The 19,425-nt window shown below is 34.3% G+C and overlaps 1 protein-coding gene across 2 annotated transcripts; it reads right to left on the bottom strand.

Annotated features, from left to right (window-relative positions):
* Positions 1-5,552: 5,552 nt before the first annotated feature.
* Positions 5,553-15,233, bottom strand: LOC111714892 (uncharacterized). Of its 2 annotated transcripts, none has more exons than XM_023490106.1 (7): positions 15,047-15,233; positions 14,378-14,743; positions 13,153-13,929; positions 12,835-13,040; positions 10,966-11,867; positions 7,430-7,578; positions 5,553-6,081 (listed from the first exon to the last, which is right to left on the bottom strand). In XM_023490106.1, exons 2-7 carry the CDS (start codon positions 14,722-14,724, stop codon positions 5,988-5,990), a joined length of 2,475 nt encoding a protein of 824 aa, XP_023345874.1. In that variant the 5' UTR covers positions 14,725-14,743; positions 15,047-15,233; the 3' UTR covers positions 5,553-5,987. The 2 variants fall into 2 exon arrangements, with proteins under 2 accessions (XP_023345874.1, XP_023345875.1); XM_023490107.1 differs by having other exon boundaries at positions 10,966-11,861.
* Between the last annotated feature and the right edge of the window lie 4,192 nt (positions 15,234-19,425).

The following is a 19,425-nucleotide window of genomic DNA, read 5'->3' as shown; positions in this document are numbered from 1 at the left end:
TATAAAAGATGAAAAAGGAACATGAGAGAACCTGCAAAGATAAAGCTTATACTCACATAACTTTGTGCATACAAATCCTATTCAGTAGCGCATTTATAGCGTTGATTGCGCGCAATTACAGGCCCCAAGAGTGCATAAAGTGAACATGCGCTCGTGTAAAACATGATTTTTTTCGAGAACTGAATATAAGTACAGTTTACAGTGGCCATGGGCAGAAAACCAATTTAAGATTTGCACTTGATAATCAAAACCTTTTCTGAATGATAATATTCTAAGATAGATTTTAATGTGCTCGCTTCATGGACTTCTCAACTGCAGGAACAATTCCGCAAGGGGCTCGTAATATAAACAGGGGCGTATTCAGGGGGGGGGCTATGGTGACTAAGCCCCCCCTGGACCAGTGAAATCTTTTGATTTCAAGGGGTTTTCTGGCCCCAACGGGTGCTGAGCCCCCCCCCCCTGAAAAGATAAAAAAAGTTTGCGCCCATAAATATACATTATTTAGTTAATTGACCCTAGTTGCGGTCAACTTATTTACCTGTACCTTTTTATATCTAAATATAGACAGTTCAACACAGACTCTTGTTACTTACAGATCATATAAACCTGGATAGGTAGAGAGGATAGAGTTTGTGATAGATTGAAACAGCGTATTGAAGCTGATAAAGAGTAAAGGGGAGTTTAGGTATTTTCTACAAAAGTGGTGGCAGTAGTGGGATCTTTGAACCCAAGCTAAATTCCAGAAACTCTGAAGTTCAGAAAGAAGAGTACTGTGAATTCATTTTTTATCAGTATAGCAAGGGAAAATATATCGTAAGGGTAATTGAAACCTACAAAACAGCAGCAAAGCAGGGCTGCAACAAGGAAATGTGGGGTGTTGTCAATGCAATACAAGGTGGAGAGGCTGGTTACTTTTGCAAGAAGACCGGACATCAGAAGAGAGATTGCCGGAAGTATGAAGAATGGAAGAAGAAAAATCCAAACAGGAAAACCGGAAGTTACAACAGGATGACAATTTCCTGCTATGATTGTGGAAAAGATGGTCATATCTCACAAGAATGCAGAGGAAAAATGCAGAATAATAGGAGAAAAGAGAATGGAGCTGTAGGAGGCAGACAGATGACGGAAAGGGGTAAATCTATGGCCGAGATGAGAGAGATGATCAAGAAGTTAGCCCTATATGCAGGTTTTCCGCAGAGGGTTCCAATAAACTGTTTAAGAGAGATATTTATGGATTAGCTTTGGTTGACACAGGAAACTTGGTGAAGGAAACTTTAGTGTCAAGTGAAATTTGGAAATTTGAAAGTGGAACCCATAGTGATAGAAGGGTTAAATCATGCAGTTGTAGAAGCCTGACTTTTAGTTATAAGTTATACCTACTCAAAGAGGGTGATGTGGAAATGGACATTAAAACCCTACCTGGCACAGAGAACGAAGAGGGGGAGGGACAGAGGGAGGAATCTGAGGAACCGATGCTAGACATGACTGATGGATCAGTCCAAGAAGACGAAGATAAGTCATTAAGCGTATTCAACAGTCCAACCAGAATACCTCTCATGAGATATGCGAGGACGATCTAAATGAATTAGATCAACCAAAGAAATGTAGGTTTGGCTTGAATTATTTAAGCAGCCAATGCGGGAAGAGAGAAGTTTCAGATCCAATCATGAGAGAGAGGCAGCTGAAGACTACAAGCCTGTGTATAGCTGACAGGCTAAGGGGCCAGAGCAGAGAGACACCGACAGACAGTACAGGCTGGCTGGTATCACTAGTAGCAGCAGCAGGGAGAGCAGGGAAAGGCAGGACAGTTCCCAAGAGAGTGCGAGATTTGGGTTGTCCAGAGATTAGCATGTTGCTACAACACTCAATGGCATGTATATCAGCCTACATTTGCAGTGCAGTTGACCTATGTGAAAGTGAAGATCTTTTGCCTACATTGACTTACATGGCTCATAGTAATATGATGTTGGTACCCCAGGAATTTTCCATAGCAGTCCAGTCCTAACATCAGGTCGAGTATAAAACCGCTATGGTTGTGCATGGCTTGTATACCCACGAGGGGTTAAACTCCTTCTTTCAGTACACCGTACCAAGCTAAAGATGAAGCTTTGTTTTAATCTCTGTACAATTCTTGCTTCCCCTGTAGGATACAATATGCATAACTAAACTCAGCACTTCTTGACAGCTGTAATTTTGGGACCACATAGGATAGGTCCGCCCTCATCGGAGGAAGTCATGCAACTAAGTCTGAAGCTGATAAAGAGTAAAGAGGAGTTTATGCATTTTCTACAGCTCGGGTGTGTAGCAATTGCAAAAAAGGGGTTGGGGAGAAAAATGGATTTCAGTCTCTTCATGTTCCTCATATCTTTTAAACTCAAGAGAGACTATGTTATTCGAAATTGAAATTAATAGTCTATGGAACATACTGTATTAATGTACTCAACTGCATATAATTTGTGAACATTTACATGATTTGTACACTTTGAACTCCCTTTCAGGCTGAAAGGGACTGAAAAAATTCATACCGAGAGATTCTTTTAATTCCTCTCTATATATTCTATTCTCTATGCGTAGATCTGACCACCACCATTCATAAAATTCAAACTTATATTCAGTTAATCTTTGGTCGAGATAAAGCAAAGTATCACATTTGAAATCTGATTCTTTGTTTTTGTTTATATATTGTTACTTATATCTTTTAATTCTTTTGAATTTTAAACATCTATTATTCAAGTTACTTATTTTGTTTGTTTTTTAGAATATGCCCTGAAGATGGTTAAATAAACCAAAAATTTGACAAAAAGAGTTTTTGTTTCGCGGATCTGAGAGTGTTAGATTTTGAAGAATTGTAGATAGATAGATAGATATACAGACTGGTATACAAATACTAATTAGATAGATAGATATATTTGTTGAGAAACCACTTTGACCTTGTTAATCCTACTAGACAATAGTGGGCCGCCTTCAGCCATATATATCTTACACACATAATATTCTACATAGTATAAATATAGAACACACGTAAACACACACACACAGCAGATGGTGGAACGGGAGGGGGGGGGGTCATGCAGCTGGAGAACGGGGGAGGAACCATTGTTAACAACATATGTATTTAAACTTACGATGGATATCTATGGATATGGATGTGGATATGGATATCTACATTATTGGATCACTGAGTATATGGATACGCGATATGGAATATTAAGAAGATAATAATGTTATTGGATTTTCAGAAAAATTAGATTAGATACTTTTGAGAAATGTTCTCAGCAATATTTTTGGATAATTAATGCTGGTCTTAAACTTTCAAACTTACCAAGTAAAAATATTTAGTATTTAATGACCAAAAGAATTTTCTTCAACTGACCCTTCATTTTTAATCTTGCAAACTTTTGACCATAACGATCCCTTTCGATTCCAAAGAGATAAATTTTAAATGATAGGAAAAAAATATTGATATAATTATTTGGAGAATTTTCAATTTTTCGAAATTAATCAACTGTATGTATTTTCAAATAGATAAACAATCCCATTAAAGGGACTGTACGGGTAATTTCAAGTGACCCTCTATGTAAAGTTGACAAAACCCTATTTAAAACGGTATTGGGATTGCCGTAAACCGAAACTATAGGCAAGCGTACAGCGTGAACTCGAAAATACCGAATATTTTATGTCCAAATTAGTTTTCAAATAATTTCAATGATAACAGTTATTTTCTGAGACTCCAAGAAAGGGATATTGATATTTCTTTATTATAAAATAACTTGCAAACAAAGCGTTCAACAATTACAAGTATCTATGTACTGTACAAGTGTCTATGTACTGTACAATTGTCTTTGTACTGTACAAGTGTCTATGTACTGTACAAGTGTCTATGTACTGTACAAGTGTCTATGTACTGTACAACTGTCTTTGTACTGTACAAGTGTCTGTACTGTACAAGTGTCTATGTACTGTAATCCCGGATGGGGGGGGGAGGCGGTTGGCAGCAGTGTGGAAATTCTACAAGGAATGATTTGTAAACCGAACTGCAATGAAATCAACAAAATGTACATTGTGCAATGTTCATTTCATGTTTTTTTACCAGTCCGACTATACAACCTAATACAAGCATACAAGCATACAAGCATATTTCGGTCTTTTTATCTCGGTATACAGTTCAAACAAGAAATAATCATTGCATTGTCATCAACATAAAAGCCTATGGTAAAAAGGAAGTTTAAATAGTTTAAAAACATGCGATAATTTGATGTTTCAGTGAACACATGGGGGGGGGGGGGCCCCCCCCCCCCCCAATGATTTTGCCCTTAGAGTTGAGATAGGGAAGTGTGATACATGTCCCTAATCCAAATTGGCAAGACCTGCTTATTAAAAAAAATCAGACCTCTAACTTTAATGGTTAGGGTGCAAGGGAGATTTTAAAAAAGTTCAAAAAGTACATCGGAAAGATGTTTAAAAATAATTATTTTTACTTTAATTGACAAATATTAATATGTGATACATGTTTATACGTCCATTTTTCAAGGGCTAATTACATATATAAGTTTTAGCCCTTTGGTTTAGTAAAAAAAATTGGCATAATTTGTTCACAACTATGTTTAAAAAAAAATGAAGAAGATTTAGCGTTCAAATGTGAGTCGTTTTTAAGTACTTTAGAAAAAACCACAGGAGGGTTGGAAAACACCCCCCTCCCCCAATCGTAATAGAGTTAAGTAATTTTGATATGATATATTTACTGTGAACAAGAAGAGAAAATAACAAGTAAATATAATATATTTTCTTTTTGACAAAAATATCAAAAATATAACAAAATGATAAAACATAGCAAACTATACATATAGACTAGAGAAATAACAAATAAAACAAAAACAAAAATAATTTTAACTTTTTAAAAAAAGATCAAAGGATTTTTAATTCTTTTCGAAAAATGATTCAATTAATGCTTTGAGATAATTTGACTAGAAGAACAACTAGATTTTGATCAAAATAAAATTTTTAAAAATAAGGAAAAAATCATAAGTTTTAACAAGTCTTAGAAATAACAAATATCTACACAGAATCAAAAAGAAAATATTCATCGCTTAAAAGCACGTGAAAATTATTTCTAATTTCTATTGGTTAAATAAATTGTATAATATATGTACATAAATTGAGACATGTTTATGTTTAGGTTTGTACATAAAGGATTGTGTAGTATATGCCGTATATGCCTAACTGACATAAAATAATAAAATTCTTGACGCAAGATCAATGTTTTTTTTTGGCAGCCCTGTACATTTAAAACAGGTTTTTTCATTTATATACATATATATATATATATATATACAGGGTGTCCCTGAAAACATGGGAATTAAGTGACGAATTCGATATCGTCTTTGGCATGAATTAGCATTGTAATACCTAATTTTAAAAGCCATAATATTATTATGTCTGAGTTTATTTTATGAAACGGTTAAACGATGTAAAGATGTGTTTATAATGTCCCCGCAAGATGAACAGTGAAGACGGACTTAAGTTTACTCTGTTTGTATACTGTAATTTTCTTGTTTTACTAAGTACAATCGTATACGGTCAAAACATAAACAAACAAAATGTGAACATAGCAGACGAAACTCTTACAAATTACAGCTTTCCAGTAGGTATCAATCACTATACTAAATCAAAGAATTATTTGAAAAGACGATATCGAATTCGTCACTGAATTCCCATGTTTATTGGGACACCCTGTATATGCGAGAAAACCAACAAAATTCAAGCAGTAAACCAGGCCAACTAGGCAATGTTAACTCTATGAAGGGGGTAGGAGGGATCAAGTAAGTTTTATCATGATTTAAGACTTGTGAAATATCTTTTTAGTATTTCCAATCCGACCACTGTGACCACGAGAATAGATAAATTCAACATTAAAGCATTGTTTCGCAATTATATAGGTTTAATCATTATGATTTACAGGAGAAATGTACTTGATGACCCCCAATGCACTATTTGTAGTTTTCTTCTTTAATGTCGGCGAAATCTCTGAAATTGTGGAAAAAATCCTTCACGTACTGATGGCTGTACTGCTGCGGAGAATTACTGAAAATAATATTTTAAATTAAATTTGTGAACAGTTGATGATATTTGTCAGAAAAACTGTTTATTTTTTTTAAAAATCATTTTCAATCTAAACTTTTAAATTTCTATCAAAAATATAATTTCTAAAGTGTTCACATCATGCTTCTACACACTTTAACTTACACTATTCTTAAGATTTGTATCAAAATCATGAAATGTCATTTTAACCCCTAACAGCAGAAACAGTGAGAGGTCTAGAGATCCTAACCTTAAACACCTTTAGAGTTTTTAGGGAGGGGCATGTTAGACTTTTATATCAGTCCTTCACCCACTTTTTACTATAGTGACCCTAACTCAGAGAGTATAAAAACATACAGAGATTTTAGTTTAACTCTTCTAAAAACTGTAATAGTGGACCCGACTCAAAGAGTATGAAACCATACAGAAACTTTATTGAACTTGGACAGTGACAGTTAATGACGACCCTTCGTTAACGATCGTTAACATATTTATCAATGACAATTTTTTTTAAAAACGATCGTTTTTTAAATAAAACAATTGTATTCAAAACGGTCGCTTATCGTTTTTATAAAAACGATCGTTATCAAAAACAATTGTTTTTCGTTTTCTAAAAATTCAAAACGGTTAGGTCGTTTTCAAAAACGATCGTTTTTTTCCGAAAATAAAACTATCGTTTTAAAACGATCGAAAAAACTATCGTTTTCTAAAATGATTATCAACCCTATCCTAAGTAAAATCTTTATTCATATATTTGGTTTGAGTCGACATGAAAAATGTTGCCTCAACAAAATTTTGAAAATCACCAATTAAAAACAGAAAAATTGTTAAATTTTAAATTCCATAAGACGCATGGAAGCCTCATGAAACATGGTATTGCATACTCTGAGCACTAAATACTACTAATACCCTGATATATCTGGTTAAGCTTTATACTCTCTGTTTCTAGCATGCATGTCTAACATCCCAATGTTGTTCTTGAATACATTGATCTACTCTAACCTTTAACCTATAGTTGACATCACCCCCCCCCTTAGATTTCTCCCCCCCCCTTCTTGGACTGGTCTCTGATCCTTTAAGATGGTTGTTTTCTGCTGGTAAAAGACAGGAATGTAGCCTTGAATCCAGATGACGCACGGGGGCATGCCAAGGAGAGGGGGGCATGTCAAGAAGTAAATGTGGCATGTTGGACATTGTAATGAAGGTGATGGTGGGGTATGCCAGGTCGATCAGAGCATGCCATGGAGCGGGGGGACAAGTCAGTAAGAAAGGGTTATTTCGAGAAAACAAGAGAGGGAGCACTGAGCAGGAAAATGGGTAACATAAAAAATAGGAAGCATTTTATTATTACCTGCTAGGAATATATTGATACTCGTCCTTGGTGTAGAAAGTTCCTCCCTTCACTATATCAAAGTTTCCGGATCCAAGGATCTCGTTGTCCTCAGGGGACTGAAGGGAGTTCCTGGAGTTCGTGGAGTAGTAGTCTCCACTGCTCGACAACTACATAAAGAACCTTGTTAATTCAATAATAGACTTGCTTTTCAGGATACATTCAGTTATCATTGCAAACTATGGACAGAGGTAGAAGATAAACTTTATGCGACATAATTAGTTTAGACTTGGTGACCTTGGAGCTTCTCTAGTTTCAAAACCTTTAAAAATTGCCATTTTACAAAGATTTGAGAAGTGACAAGTGGGGCATCAACTAGCAGCCCCCCCCCCACCCCCTATTAATAATAGTGATAATAAAGTTCTTATCATACAGTGAAATATGTGCAAATGTTGTGTTCTTTATTTTCGGTTTTTACACTTTTTTATTTTATTTTGAAAAATCTGTCAACTAATGTTGTCTTCCTTGCTATATTTGACACATGTGACGTCATGTATATTTGGTCCATTTCTCTGTTGCCACCTATTGAACTTGATAATCTGTTTGCATATTTCTTCAGAAATTAAAGGGTGTTCTGCACGATGAATTAATGATAAAACATTAATAATTTTTTTTATCAGTCAGATTCAGATCTATTTCTATTCTACCAAATATTTCTATGGAGAGAATTAAATTTATACCCAACATTCCTTTGTACAGACACATTGCATGATCAGTTGACAGTAACACATACATTACTTTTATTTTTTTTTAAACTTGAGTCGCCTTCCAGCTTTACAATTATATGGGTTTCACTCGTAGGTATATCTATTCCACTTGATTATGTCGATCACTGTATGTAATCATGAGGATGTCAGATTCAAATTTAACCTTGATTACCGATTACGTATACTATATATACGCCCTTGGTGTAATAGTATGTGTCTGTGTTGAAATTGATAGCTGACGAGATCGCGCCCATTGATTTGGCATTGATAGATTACAAGCTTGTGTCTGTGTTGCCATTGATAGCTGATGAGATTGTGTCCTGCTTGACATTGATAACAAAGTTAGATTGAGCTGTGTCTGGATTGCTACAGTACTGGACGAAGTTTTAAGAGTACGGCATTTACTACAGGTATGGGGGGGGGGAGGGGTAATAGTAGGAGGTTGAATAGTGGGGAACAATGCAAGATAGGGAATTCAAATGGGGTAATATGGTAGGGAATATGGGAAAAGGAAGGAGAAGTAGGAAAGATAGGAAGGTTGGATGGGTGGGAATGGAAGGAATAGGGAAGGGAGGTATAGTGAAGGGGAGGAAAAGGAGGATATTGGAAAGGTATGGGGAAGGGTGGATGGGAAAGGGGAGGGTAGGGAATGGGAAAGGGTGGTAAGTGGAAATAGAGAAGAGATTTTTTCCTTGTTCTTTCAATTCAGACTTAGTACTATATAGATAGATATATAAAACAAAGTATAAATAGTAATTTAAAACAAAACAGAACCATTGTTAAAATTAATTCGCAAGCTTTAATTAGTACGGAAGACATTTATCTCTGTAGATAAAACTGCTTGTGAAAGATTTTAAGGAAATAGTAAAAAAAAAAATATCAAAAATAGATGCTTTGAACATTTGCAAAATAATAATGTTTTGCTCTTTAATGATCGTTTTCTTTCGTCAAAAAGTCATGTATTAAAGCAGTCATTGATAGAGAATTAAGTGTTAAAGGGAGGTGAAGATTGGATTCTGACTTATATTAACGAAGATATTTCAGGACTATACAGAAAGTTTTAAAAGATTAAATCATTTTTAAGAATAGCAAAAGTCTAATATAAGAATACAGGGTTCTTGCGGATTTTGGAGTTAAAACATATCATGTGGGAAATATCTGTATTTCGATACAGAAAATATTAGGTTATGATCTGGTGAATAATAATAAAAATAAAAATAATAATAATAAAAATCTTGTATGTGTATTGTGTAAGCATGTATATTCTCATTGAACTTATTTTCTATTTAAATTGTGAACATGTTCTTTTTGTTTACATTTTAAAACAAAGAAGAAAAAAATTTTGCGGATTTTTAAAAAAAAATTTGCGGATTTTCAAGAATTGAAATTTTTTTACAAAATTAAAGACCTTTAAAACAAATTTTTTTTAAATTTTTATCATTCATAAACCTTCCCTGTGGTCACGCGATGTCCCACAAAAAATTTGGGCCCGATCGGTTCAGCCGTTTTGACGTTTATTGGATACAAACAAGCAAACACCCAGACAGACAAGCCAAATTTATATATAGATTTGTTGTTTTTCAACTTCGTCATACCCCCCCCCTTCCTTTAAACTGAATTATTTTTATAAATAAATTAATTTCTCTCTGAACTGTTTACTGCAGCTTCTATTATCTTAATTTCTATGCTGTCAATGCACAATAAAGAGACTGTATACGAAGTTAAAAGTTTCTCTCCAATTACAGAGTGACATCACTCTTGTATGCCGAGTCCATTTGCGCCTAATCCAATCAGGGTTCAGTCATGTGTTTGTTGTCTATTCTGAACTCATAGAAGTTGCATGGCGGTAACATATATCATTCTATCTAGCTCATTTTCAAATTAGAGATATGAATCCTTATTTCGGCGCTATATCAGTAAATAGAAATATTTACTTCTACTGAAACTATAGTGACATGTCCACTTCAAGACGCAAGGTATTCTAATCATCTTCTCTTTAAAGCTTGATTATTTTCAAATGAAATTTCTCTGTAAATCAAGTCACTTGCACATTTCTGCTTCAAAAACAATGGAGGAAAATATCAGATAAAACGACGATATCTTCCACATTATTGATCAGGGTAACGGTGTGAATCGAGTATGCTCGTCCTTACTTTGCAAGTCCTTTAAAATTACAGGAACTGTCCCTTTAAACAACAAAAATATTCTTTGAAATTTTGTTTTTAGAAAACAATATTATTCGATTAGTAAATCTAATACTTTGAATTTTCTCCCCCTTTCAAAGAATTTAAAAAAAAGCTCTAGATATTTGTTAGTTCCTCCTCACGTTCAGAAGAAATAATAACGTTATGATCGTTCAATCTTTCAAAGAATTTAAAAAAAGCGCTAGATATTTGTTAGTTCCTCCTCACGTTCAGAAGAAATCATAACGCTATGATCGTTCAATCTTTCAAAATGACAGGACAGTTAAAAGTTACGAACATTCTGATAAAATAGGGTTAGCACAAATTTACGCGGTTCAAGTAGTCCCCCTGACCTATTTTATGCCCCTATGTATGTTTTCTTACTCAGCAATCGCAAATTCGACTTAAAAGGACTATACTCGCCTGGGTCGAATAATACATTCAGGAATGTAAATGGTTTAAGAAAACTGAGCTATCAGTTTGAGACGGATAGAGAACACATTGTTATTTTATTAAGACAAAAACACATCTTTTGCATTTAGACTGGTAGAGCTTAGACTTTAGTTTGAACCTTAGAATTTTATGGAGCAGCAAAACAATTGTTTACCTTGATAGGTGCAGGAAGATAGGCTGCCTGAAGTGCAGTGACCTCTCCTGAGGTATACGGTGACTCCTGAGGTCTGTACGCAGGTTCTGTAGGTCTGTATGCAGGCTCTTGAGGTCTGTACACTGGCTCTTGTGGCCGAAATGGCTCTTGCGGTCTATATGAAGGCTCCTGAGGTCGGTATGAGGGTTCCTTAGGTCTGTAAGCAGCTTCTTGTGGTCTGTACGCAGGCTCTTGGGGTCGGTACTGAGAAACTTCGCCGGATTGTTGAGGTCGGAAAGAATATGGAGAACTCTTGCTGAAATCGTCATAAGAATACGCTGAAGGACCGCCGCCATTAAAGAAATCCGAATCAAAATCGGCATCATCCCAGAATCCGGTTGGACCCTGAGATCGTCGGTTGGATTGACGATTCGTCTGTCGACTCGGATGGTTAGGTCGTTGTCGCCTTGGCCGTTCATCTCTGTAATAAAACGGATTTTTGAGCGCAGATCTCTTCGTTCGGATTTTTTCCGGTTCCCAATTCATTCCGAAATCGGAAAGATCCGGGAAACTCTCCTGAACCCCGGCAAAAAATCCCTCATTTTCAAATCCAGAATTGGAAGTGGTGGAGATAGACTGTCGTTTTGGTTTGGAGGACGGTTCAGGTTCAAGAGAAAATCCTTTAGATCCCTGATCTCCGAACCCTGCTTCTTGTTCTCCAAACCCGGATGCGAAGGAGTTTTCGAACCCAAACCCAGAATCTGTTGGAAAGGTTGGAAGGGTAGAGTAGGAAGGTGGAGAAACTTCAGTGTATGGAGTTTGGGGTTTACTTCTCTTTTTTCCCTTTTTCCGACGAGGTTTGACGGAACTATGTCCGTCCAGTCTAGTTGGTTCCGGTTGGTTAAACTTCTCACTTCCTTCATATTTAGTGCAAACCTTTAGATTTAATATTTAACAACAGGATATGGGAAAATAGTTGAAATAGTCAATCTCCAAGTTTCCCCTAATTATATATATCTGAGTAACTATTATATATATCATACAAATTCAATTTCAATTGCAGGGTCAAGTTAATTGTTGCGTGGTTACAAAGAACCAGTAGAGACAGAGTATATTTCCGTTCCATTTCCTTTAGTTATTTTTTCCAATTTTGCATTGAATCATTGAATCATTGAAAATTTTAGCCACTTCATAATTAATTTTGTGAAAAGGTTTAAAGCTATTGGGATTGAGTCTTTGCCACAAACTCTGATCTTCTAATCCCTTTATCTTTGCATCCCAATGTCGTATACCTAAGATATTTCAAACTATGGATTCTGATAGATCAAATAATCTAAGTTTGAAATATCAAAGGTTTACACCATCAGGTTGCAAATATACATGGATCAGAAAATTTGAGTTTGTGACAAAGTCTCAATTATTTTCTCGATTAACAATAAACAAAATTGAAGAAAAACTAAGTTGTTAAAAAAACTATTTTTTAAAAATTTGCATAGCATTAAAATAAAGAGAAAAAGGGCAAAATGATTTTTCTAACAAACTTTTTGAATTGTGTTAAACCTATTTTCAAAACTGAGTAGGCCTTGAAAAGTTGGACTTTTTTCAATTTTGACATCTATTATAGCCAAACCGTAAAAGTGTATTTTTTAAACTGATGGTAATTTTTCTGGGTAACAACTGAAGCAATGCCACGGATAATGCTACAACGTAAGATGTATTTAAACGGTCGACTGATCTGGAAAATCTATGGTGTCTAAACCTTCAACTTTAGACTAGACATTAGACCCCCCTCCCCATCCCACCCCTCCTTCCCTCCATGACACCCTCAATTAGCTTGATAAATACTTTTTTAAACGGATTTAATTATTTTCTAAATTTGCAGCTAAAAACCTAGAAAAGCTGGCTTGAAGTTGGAGAAGGTTTCTTCGGGAGGATTAAAACTTTGATCAGGGTTCCTACGGGGACCCTTCTTCTTAATTTTTCGTTGATCCTCGGCTCCAGGTCGTAGGGAACCTTTTGGCGGGAAAAAATCGGACTTTTTTGGCGGGAAAATGTCGGACATTTTTGGTGGTAAATCTCCAGGTTGTCGTTTATGCCTGTGATATTAAAAATAATAATATCTTTTAAAAAGAAATATCACATAATTGTTTAACTATTTTAAGATCTATGCAAAATGTTAAATGATTTAGTATTATTTTAATCATATCCCTAAAGCTAGGTCCAGGTCTTGGTCCATTTTTTGAATGGAATGATTCACGTTGGCCGCGGAAGGATGATGGGCCATCATTAAACCTACTTGGAGGGCCATCATTATGTCTACGGGGTGGCCCTTCATTAAGTAAGCCTATTGGACCGTTATTAAATCTAGCTGGTGGGCCATCATTGAATCTGTTGTGTGGACCATCATTAAATCTGCTCGGTGGACCATCATTAAATCTGTTGGGTGGGCCATCAATAAATCTTTTAGGCGGTCCGTTAAAAAATCTGTCTGGGGGTCCATCCTTCAATCTGCTGGGAGGCCCCTCATTAAACCTGCTCGGAGGTCCATCTTTAAATATAGTAGGGGGTACATCGTTAAAAGGTCTGGGTGGTCCATTAAACAACCCCTTTTTTCCTCCCTCTATGATTTTTTTTTGTGTTCCCTCATTCAGTCTGTGTGGTCCATCCTGAAATCTGTGAGGCCCATCATTAAATCCACTGTTAAATCTAGCTGGAGGCCCAAAATTAAAATCGTTAGGTAGAGCTCCACTTTGGAACGAACCAGACTCTTGAAGACGTCCATCTTGAAATTTCTTCGATGGAAATTGCGGCTTTTCGCTATAGCGTGAAGACGACTTTTTGAAAATTGGCTTTTTTTCGATAGATGGCACCTTGTTTAATTCACTCTTGTTTTCAGTAAACGGGGATTTTTCCAATTCATGTTCGGAGAAAGGTTTAGGAGATTCAGCAAAGAATGGTAGACCCTCTGGTTCTCTTTTATTCTTTCTAAAATAAATTAGTTTATCTTTTTATTAATAAACAGCGTAACCCACAAAGGATGTGACTTCAGAGACAATTGTACGGAACTTGTTTGGTCCGTTTTCTTGCATTCAGGGCCGGTTCCTTGTAGGCCTAAGCTGGCTTATTTCTTTGCTTTAAAATTTTGTACACCATCAAAATACTCAATTGAATGAAGAAAAGCTTTAAATCGTCATATTTTTTTAGTTTGGGTCGTCTTTACAGTCTCATCTTTTGTGGGTAACCCTGTAGATAAAAAACCAAAGTTGGAAATTTAATAATTGAGAAAGGAAGTTAAACTAGTTATGGCTTGTTTAACTGATATTGAGTGTTTTAACAACTTCTCTCCATTCCTTACATATTTTTTTTATATTTAAAAAAATATGACCTCCTCCATTTCCAAAACTAATTTTTTAAAAGATTAATCAAATTTTTCCTTGTTTGAATGCTGCTGACGACATTAGGTCCTTGTGAAGAAGATTGTGTTTCTAGATTAGAAGTTTCAAATCTAGAAATAGAACCAGTAATAACATCCTTTATACTTGGAGCACTTGGATTGGAGCTGAACCCTGCTCCTCTACTCCCATCCTCGGCTCCCTGGAGCGGTAATCCTCCGGATCCAATCAGATCAAAATTGATCTCTCCGTTAAAGCTTGGACTGAGACTGCTAGACTTGGGTTTGGTTCTCAGGTTCTCAATCATATCTTGGATTAATTGTCGTCGTTGTGCAACTCCAGACCCTATCAGGGCCAGGAGCAGGAGACCCACCAGGTTCATTCTCATCTCAGGGTCTCTGGTTCAACTGAAACCAGGGCTCTCTGGGTTTAGGTTATAAACTGTCGGGGAAAAATGAGCTGGATGTATGAGAGCTGATTCTACAGAAATCCCTGGGAAAATGTGATGAAAACTAAATTGTTCCAGAATAAACTCAAGAACGCGTTGAAATTACTTTATTCCCCGAAGTTCGTGAGAACGTGAACTAAACATGTTTTAAACTTTAGAATTCCTCCAATAATTATAAAATAAACAATTTTTAAACGTTGGCACGTGCCATTTTCATACTTCCGTAATATTCCCTGTACAGAGAGCCGAGAGAGCCCCTTACCTTTAATTCATGCTTGACACGTGTTTAGGCAGTTAGGCAGTAACACCTGATTTAATATTTATTTTCTGGTGTTAAACTGTTTTACACCAGTAACACGTCCTTTCTACGTGTCACAATGATCTGTGTTTACGCTAAATATTTCACTTTTTTCTAATTGCTAAAACATTATTTCTGAAAAAATTATTGAATTAATAATATACGCTTTATATTTTTAAACTACAATTAAACTTGTCAGAAGAAACCCTCTAACTTTTTGTTAGAAATTACGGGCGGAATGATAGGAATTTAACAATCTAAGAGATATCTCTAACTATAATTTCTGACAAAGTTTTCGAAATTTCGAAATACTTTTTTGTTTTTAACGAAATGATATGTTTATTGTCGTAAAAAAAGTCCGTAACAAAATAAATTCTCAGCCATTACATAATGTTATGTAAAGACGACACCATTCTTCACACTTATCCATTGCAACAATACAAAACTATCAATCAAATTAATGGGACTGTAAAGGAAAAATGAAAGGGGGTATAGGATGAAACCTGAGAATCTCAGGCGTTGAACGATGCATATAAGACATCTATCTGATGTTCCTGTCTCGAGAAATTAATATAAAACTGTGTCAAAATTATACGAAAATCTATATATATAAAAATTTTGTATAAAAGTAGTAGGTTTAAACAGATTATTTGTTGAATATGATCTGTTTTATACTACAACTTTTATACAAAATTGCATATATACATGACACAGATTTATATCAATTTCTCGAGACAGGAACATCATATATGCCTCGTTCAAAGCCTGAGATTCTCGGGTTTTATCCTTTACCCCCTTTCATTTTTCCTTTACAGTCTCTTTAAGGAAGAACGAAGACAACTTTCTTCCTACAATTTTCTGGTTCTCACTTAATCGCCATTCAAGTAGAAAATACCCAAAATTAAAGGAAAATAGCCACAAAATTATAATATAATTAATTAGCCCATATTTCATGAAAACATTAAGAACAATGAAGATGATATCAAAGAAAAAAATTGATGGAAAAAATTAAAAGGTTAATAGGAAAACAATAGACACTTGTAAATCAAATCACTTTGTCCTCATGCATTCGACTGAAAGATGTAAAGAAAATTAAGAAAAAAGAAATATATTTTATATTTTTCGGCGAAATAAAAAATTACTGGATTTTAATCAAGAAGTGAAAAATTTATTGAGAAAATTAAGAAAATAAAAGATAATAAGAAAAAACATACAATTGTAAATTTAATAAAAAAGTAATTGTAATTCTTGTAATTGTTTTCAAATTATTTTCTCTGATTGATCAGTTGTAAAATACTTCCGTAAAGGTTCACTGCCATTTATTTTATGGTTGAATGAATAGAAGTATAAGGATAAGGATAAGGATAAGGATAAGGATAAGGATAAGGATAAGGATAAGGATAAGGATAAGGATAAGGATAAGGATAAGGATAAGGATAAGAATGAAGAAAAGGATATAAAAGCAAGAATATGAATAACAACGAGACAAACATTACAAGAAAATAAGAATAATAATAAGTATAAGGATACGTATATGAATAACATTAGGACAATGAATACAAGAATACAAGAATACAAGAATACAAGAATAAAAGAATACAAGAATACAAGAATACAAGAATACAAGAATACAAAAATACAAGAATAAAAGAAGAGAAGAATAAGAATAAATATAAGGATAAGTATATGAATAAGATCAGGACAAAGAATACAAGAATTCAAGAAAAAGAATACAAGAATAAGATTACTAATAAGGATAGGTATATGAATAACAAAAATACAAAGATGACAAGAATAAGAATACAAGAATATGAATAAGTATGGATAAGTATAGGAATAAAAACAAGACAAAGATTACAAGAATACAAAAATACAAGAATACGAATAGAAGAATAAGAATAAGTATAAGGATACGTATATGAATAACATTAAGACAAAGATTTCAAGAATATAAGAATAAGAATACAAGAATAAGAATAAAAGAATTAGAATAAGAATAAGTATAAGGATACGTATATGAATAACATCAGGACAAAGATTACAAAAATACAAGAACAAGAATAAGTATAAGGATAGGTATTTGAATAACATTAGGACAAAGATTATAAGAATACAAGAATAAGAATAGAAGAATAAGAATAGAAGAATAATAATAGAAGAATAAGAATAGAAGAATAAGAATAGAAGAATAAGAATACAAGAATAAGAATAAGTATAAGGATACGTATATAAATAACATTATGACAAAGAGTACAAGAATGCAGGAATAAGAATGAGTACACAAATAATATTCGAAAATAAAATGTAGATTAATATGGCGTATAACACCTCAAGTCTCGTATGAACTAATGCATCCTACATTTCTGCGTATTCACTCAGTTTTACAAGCGTATTTCCCTTGCGTCACACCAACCACGGTGCAGTCACGACACTGACGCGGTCTGCGTCAATCTATGACCCTTGGAGAAAATCCCGGTAGCGCCGGCGCCTGGAAATGCGTTAGAGCTACGCAAGTTCTGAACTGGTTGATTATGAACATCTGTTTACGCTTTTTGCGTCAATGCTGACATTGAATGGTATCGTGCGTCTTGAGCAGATGGCAGATTTTATAACGAAAATTTTATTAACTAAAATGATTGTCCTTGACCCAAACTTCTTGTGAAATAAAGCAGTGGTATGATCATGCATGTAGGTATATAGGGGGGGGGGGGGTAGACACCCTTTCTTCTTAAATTTATTTGCGTAAATAATTGAAAGATGCACAAATAAGCACGAAGGTGTTAATCTATATTTGATCTTGTCTGAAATGCGAAAAATTCGTCTGAAACTTTCTTCTGTACATTGTTACAATTTCTGTTTCTATAGAAAATGAGTTTTTACTAGAAAAATCTAATTTTTTGATCTCTATAGTTTTGTAGATTTTTAATATTTCAAACTTTAAATTAATTTTTTCATTTTTCATTTTGCCCAATACTTATTTAAAGGAAATGTGAGCGTAAAAGAGCATGCATGCATTTTGAAATATATTTATTAGATATGTGTGGACTCTTTTTAAAGTCAATAAATTCGTGTTTTCACGTTACCCTCACATTAATAGACCCTTGAAACGCTTAGTCTTTCCAAGATATTAATGAGATATCCATTATTTGTTTTATGTCTTTTATCATTTGTGGTTTTTCTGCAAAAGCAACTTGCACATTACTTGCTGTAGAAACAATAGAAAAATCATCAGAATTAAACAATTTTCAAATTCTGTACACATCGACCAGATTAAGGTTTCAAGGGTACCATTGTGAATCGGACATGTCCCTCGCCTAATGTTAAAATCTATCTAAAACATGATGATCCATAGTTGTAAACAAATTGAAGAAAAATCTGAAGAAAAATTCCTATATTTGAGATACCTTGCATGGGAGGTCCTTTTTTTGAAAAATGTGTCTAGTGCATGTATACGTTTAATTTAGAAAATACATAACAAACTATTTATGGAGAAAATGTGGCACTGATTTTTAATAAGAAATTATTTAATTTCTAAATAAAGATAACACAAAACTAGCAAAACCAGAATAGAGGATTAAAAACAACGAAATTTTGTCACCGACCCAAAAGTAAAAAAAAGGAATTCGGATAAAATATGAGAGACATGGAAAACTTATTGCTAACAATCATTGTTTAGCATATCTATAGTTCTTTCCATGACTGAAATAATTTGAATTTAAAATAATTTTTCCTTTAATTTAGTTGTTAATATGAAATAAAAACATTATAACCATTAAAAAGCATAATAAAAGTCGTCTTTATTGTATATCTCGTAAATTGTAGACGTCGATTAGATTCTGTTGTACCAAAACATTTTCAGTAATATATAACTCACAAGCAGTCGTAAAACTGTGGAATAGGAAGACGACCTTTCAACAATCTTAAATGAATTTTATGTTGTTATAAAGAAAATAGATTTTTTACTACAGTTTAATCCAGAACTGCGGAGTAGGGTTGCCACGAAATGACCATATTTTTGCATGAAATTTGCGTAAATTTCGCTTAGATAATTTTTTGGCGAACTTTTGCGTATCTTTTGCGTATGAAGCGCAATAAATTGTGCGTGTTTATTTATATAATAAACCGGAGGGAATTCATTTTCACTGGAGGGGTTTGAAAAAATGCTTTTTACAATTTAAAACTTTACGCAGGGTGAATTACATTCCACTGGAGGGACTCATATATCTTTCCAGGGGGTTTATAAATCCACTGGAGGGATTCAGATATCCTTCCTAGGGGTTTATAATTCCACTGGAGGGATTCATATATCTTTCCAGGGGGTTTATATTTCTGCTATAGGGAAT

Source organism: Eurytemora carolleeae, unplaced genomic scaffold (genome assembly GCF_000591075.1).
Source record: "Eurytemora carolleeae unplaced genomic scaffold, Eaff_2.0 scaffold1672, whole genome shotgun sequence".
Taxonomy (NCBI): Eukaryota; Metazoa; Arthropoda; class Copepoda; order Calanoida; family Temoridae; genus Eurytemora; species Eurytemora carolleeae.
The sequence above is the reverse complement of the archived record's forward strand: the minus strand, read 5'-3'. Positions and strand labels throughout refer to the sequence as shown.

What these genes read in the sequence shown, in the direction of transcription:
- LOC111714892 (XM_023490106.1), bottom strand. Translation starts at nt 14,724, where the DNA reads ATGAGAATGAACCTGGTGGGTCTCCTGCTCCTGGCCCTGATAGGGTCT. An exon ending in GTCAGCAGCATTCAAACAAG is followed by an intron (nt 13,930 to 14,377) that starts GAAAAATTTGAT and finishes AATTTATTTTAG; the next exon opens with AAAGAATAAAAGAGAACCAG. An exon ending in TATCAATATATTCCTAGCAG is followed by an intron (nt 6,082 to 7,429) that starts GTAATAATAAAA and finishes TATTATTTTCAG; the next exon opens with TAATTCTCCGCAGCAGTACA.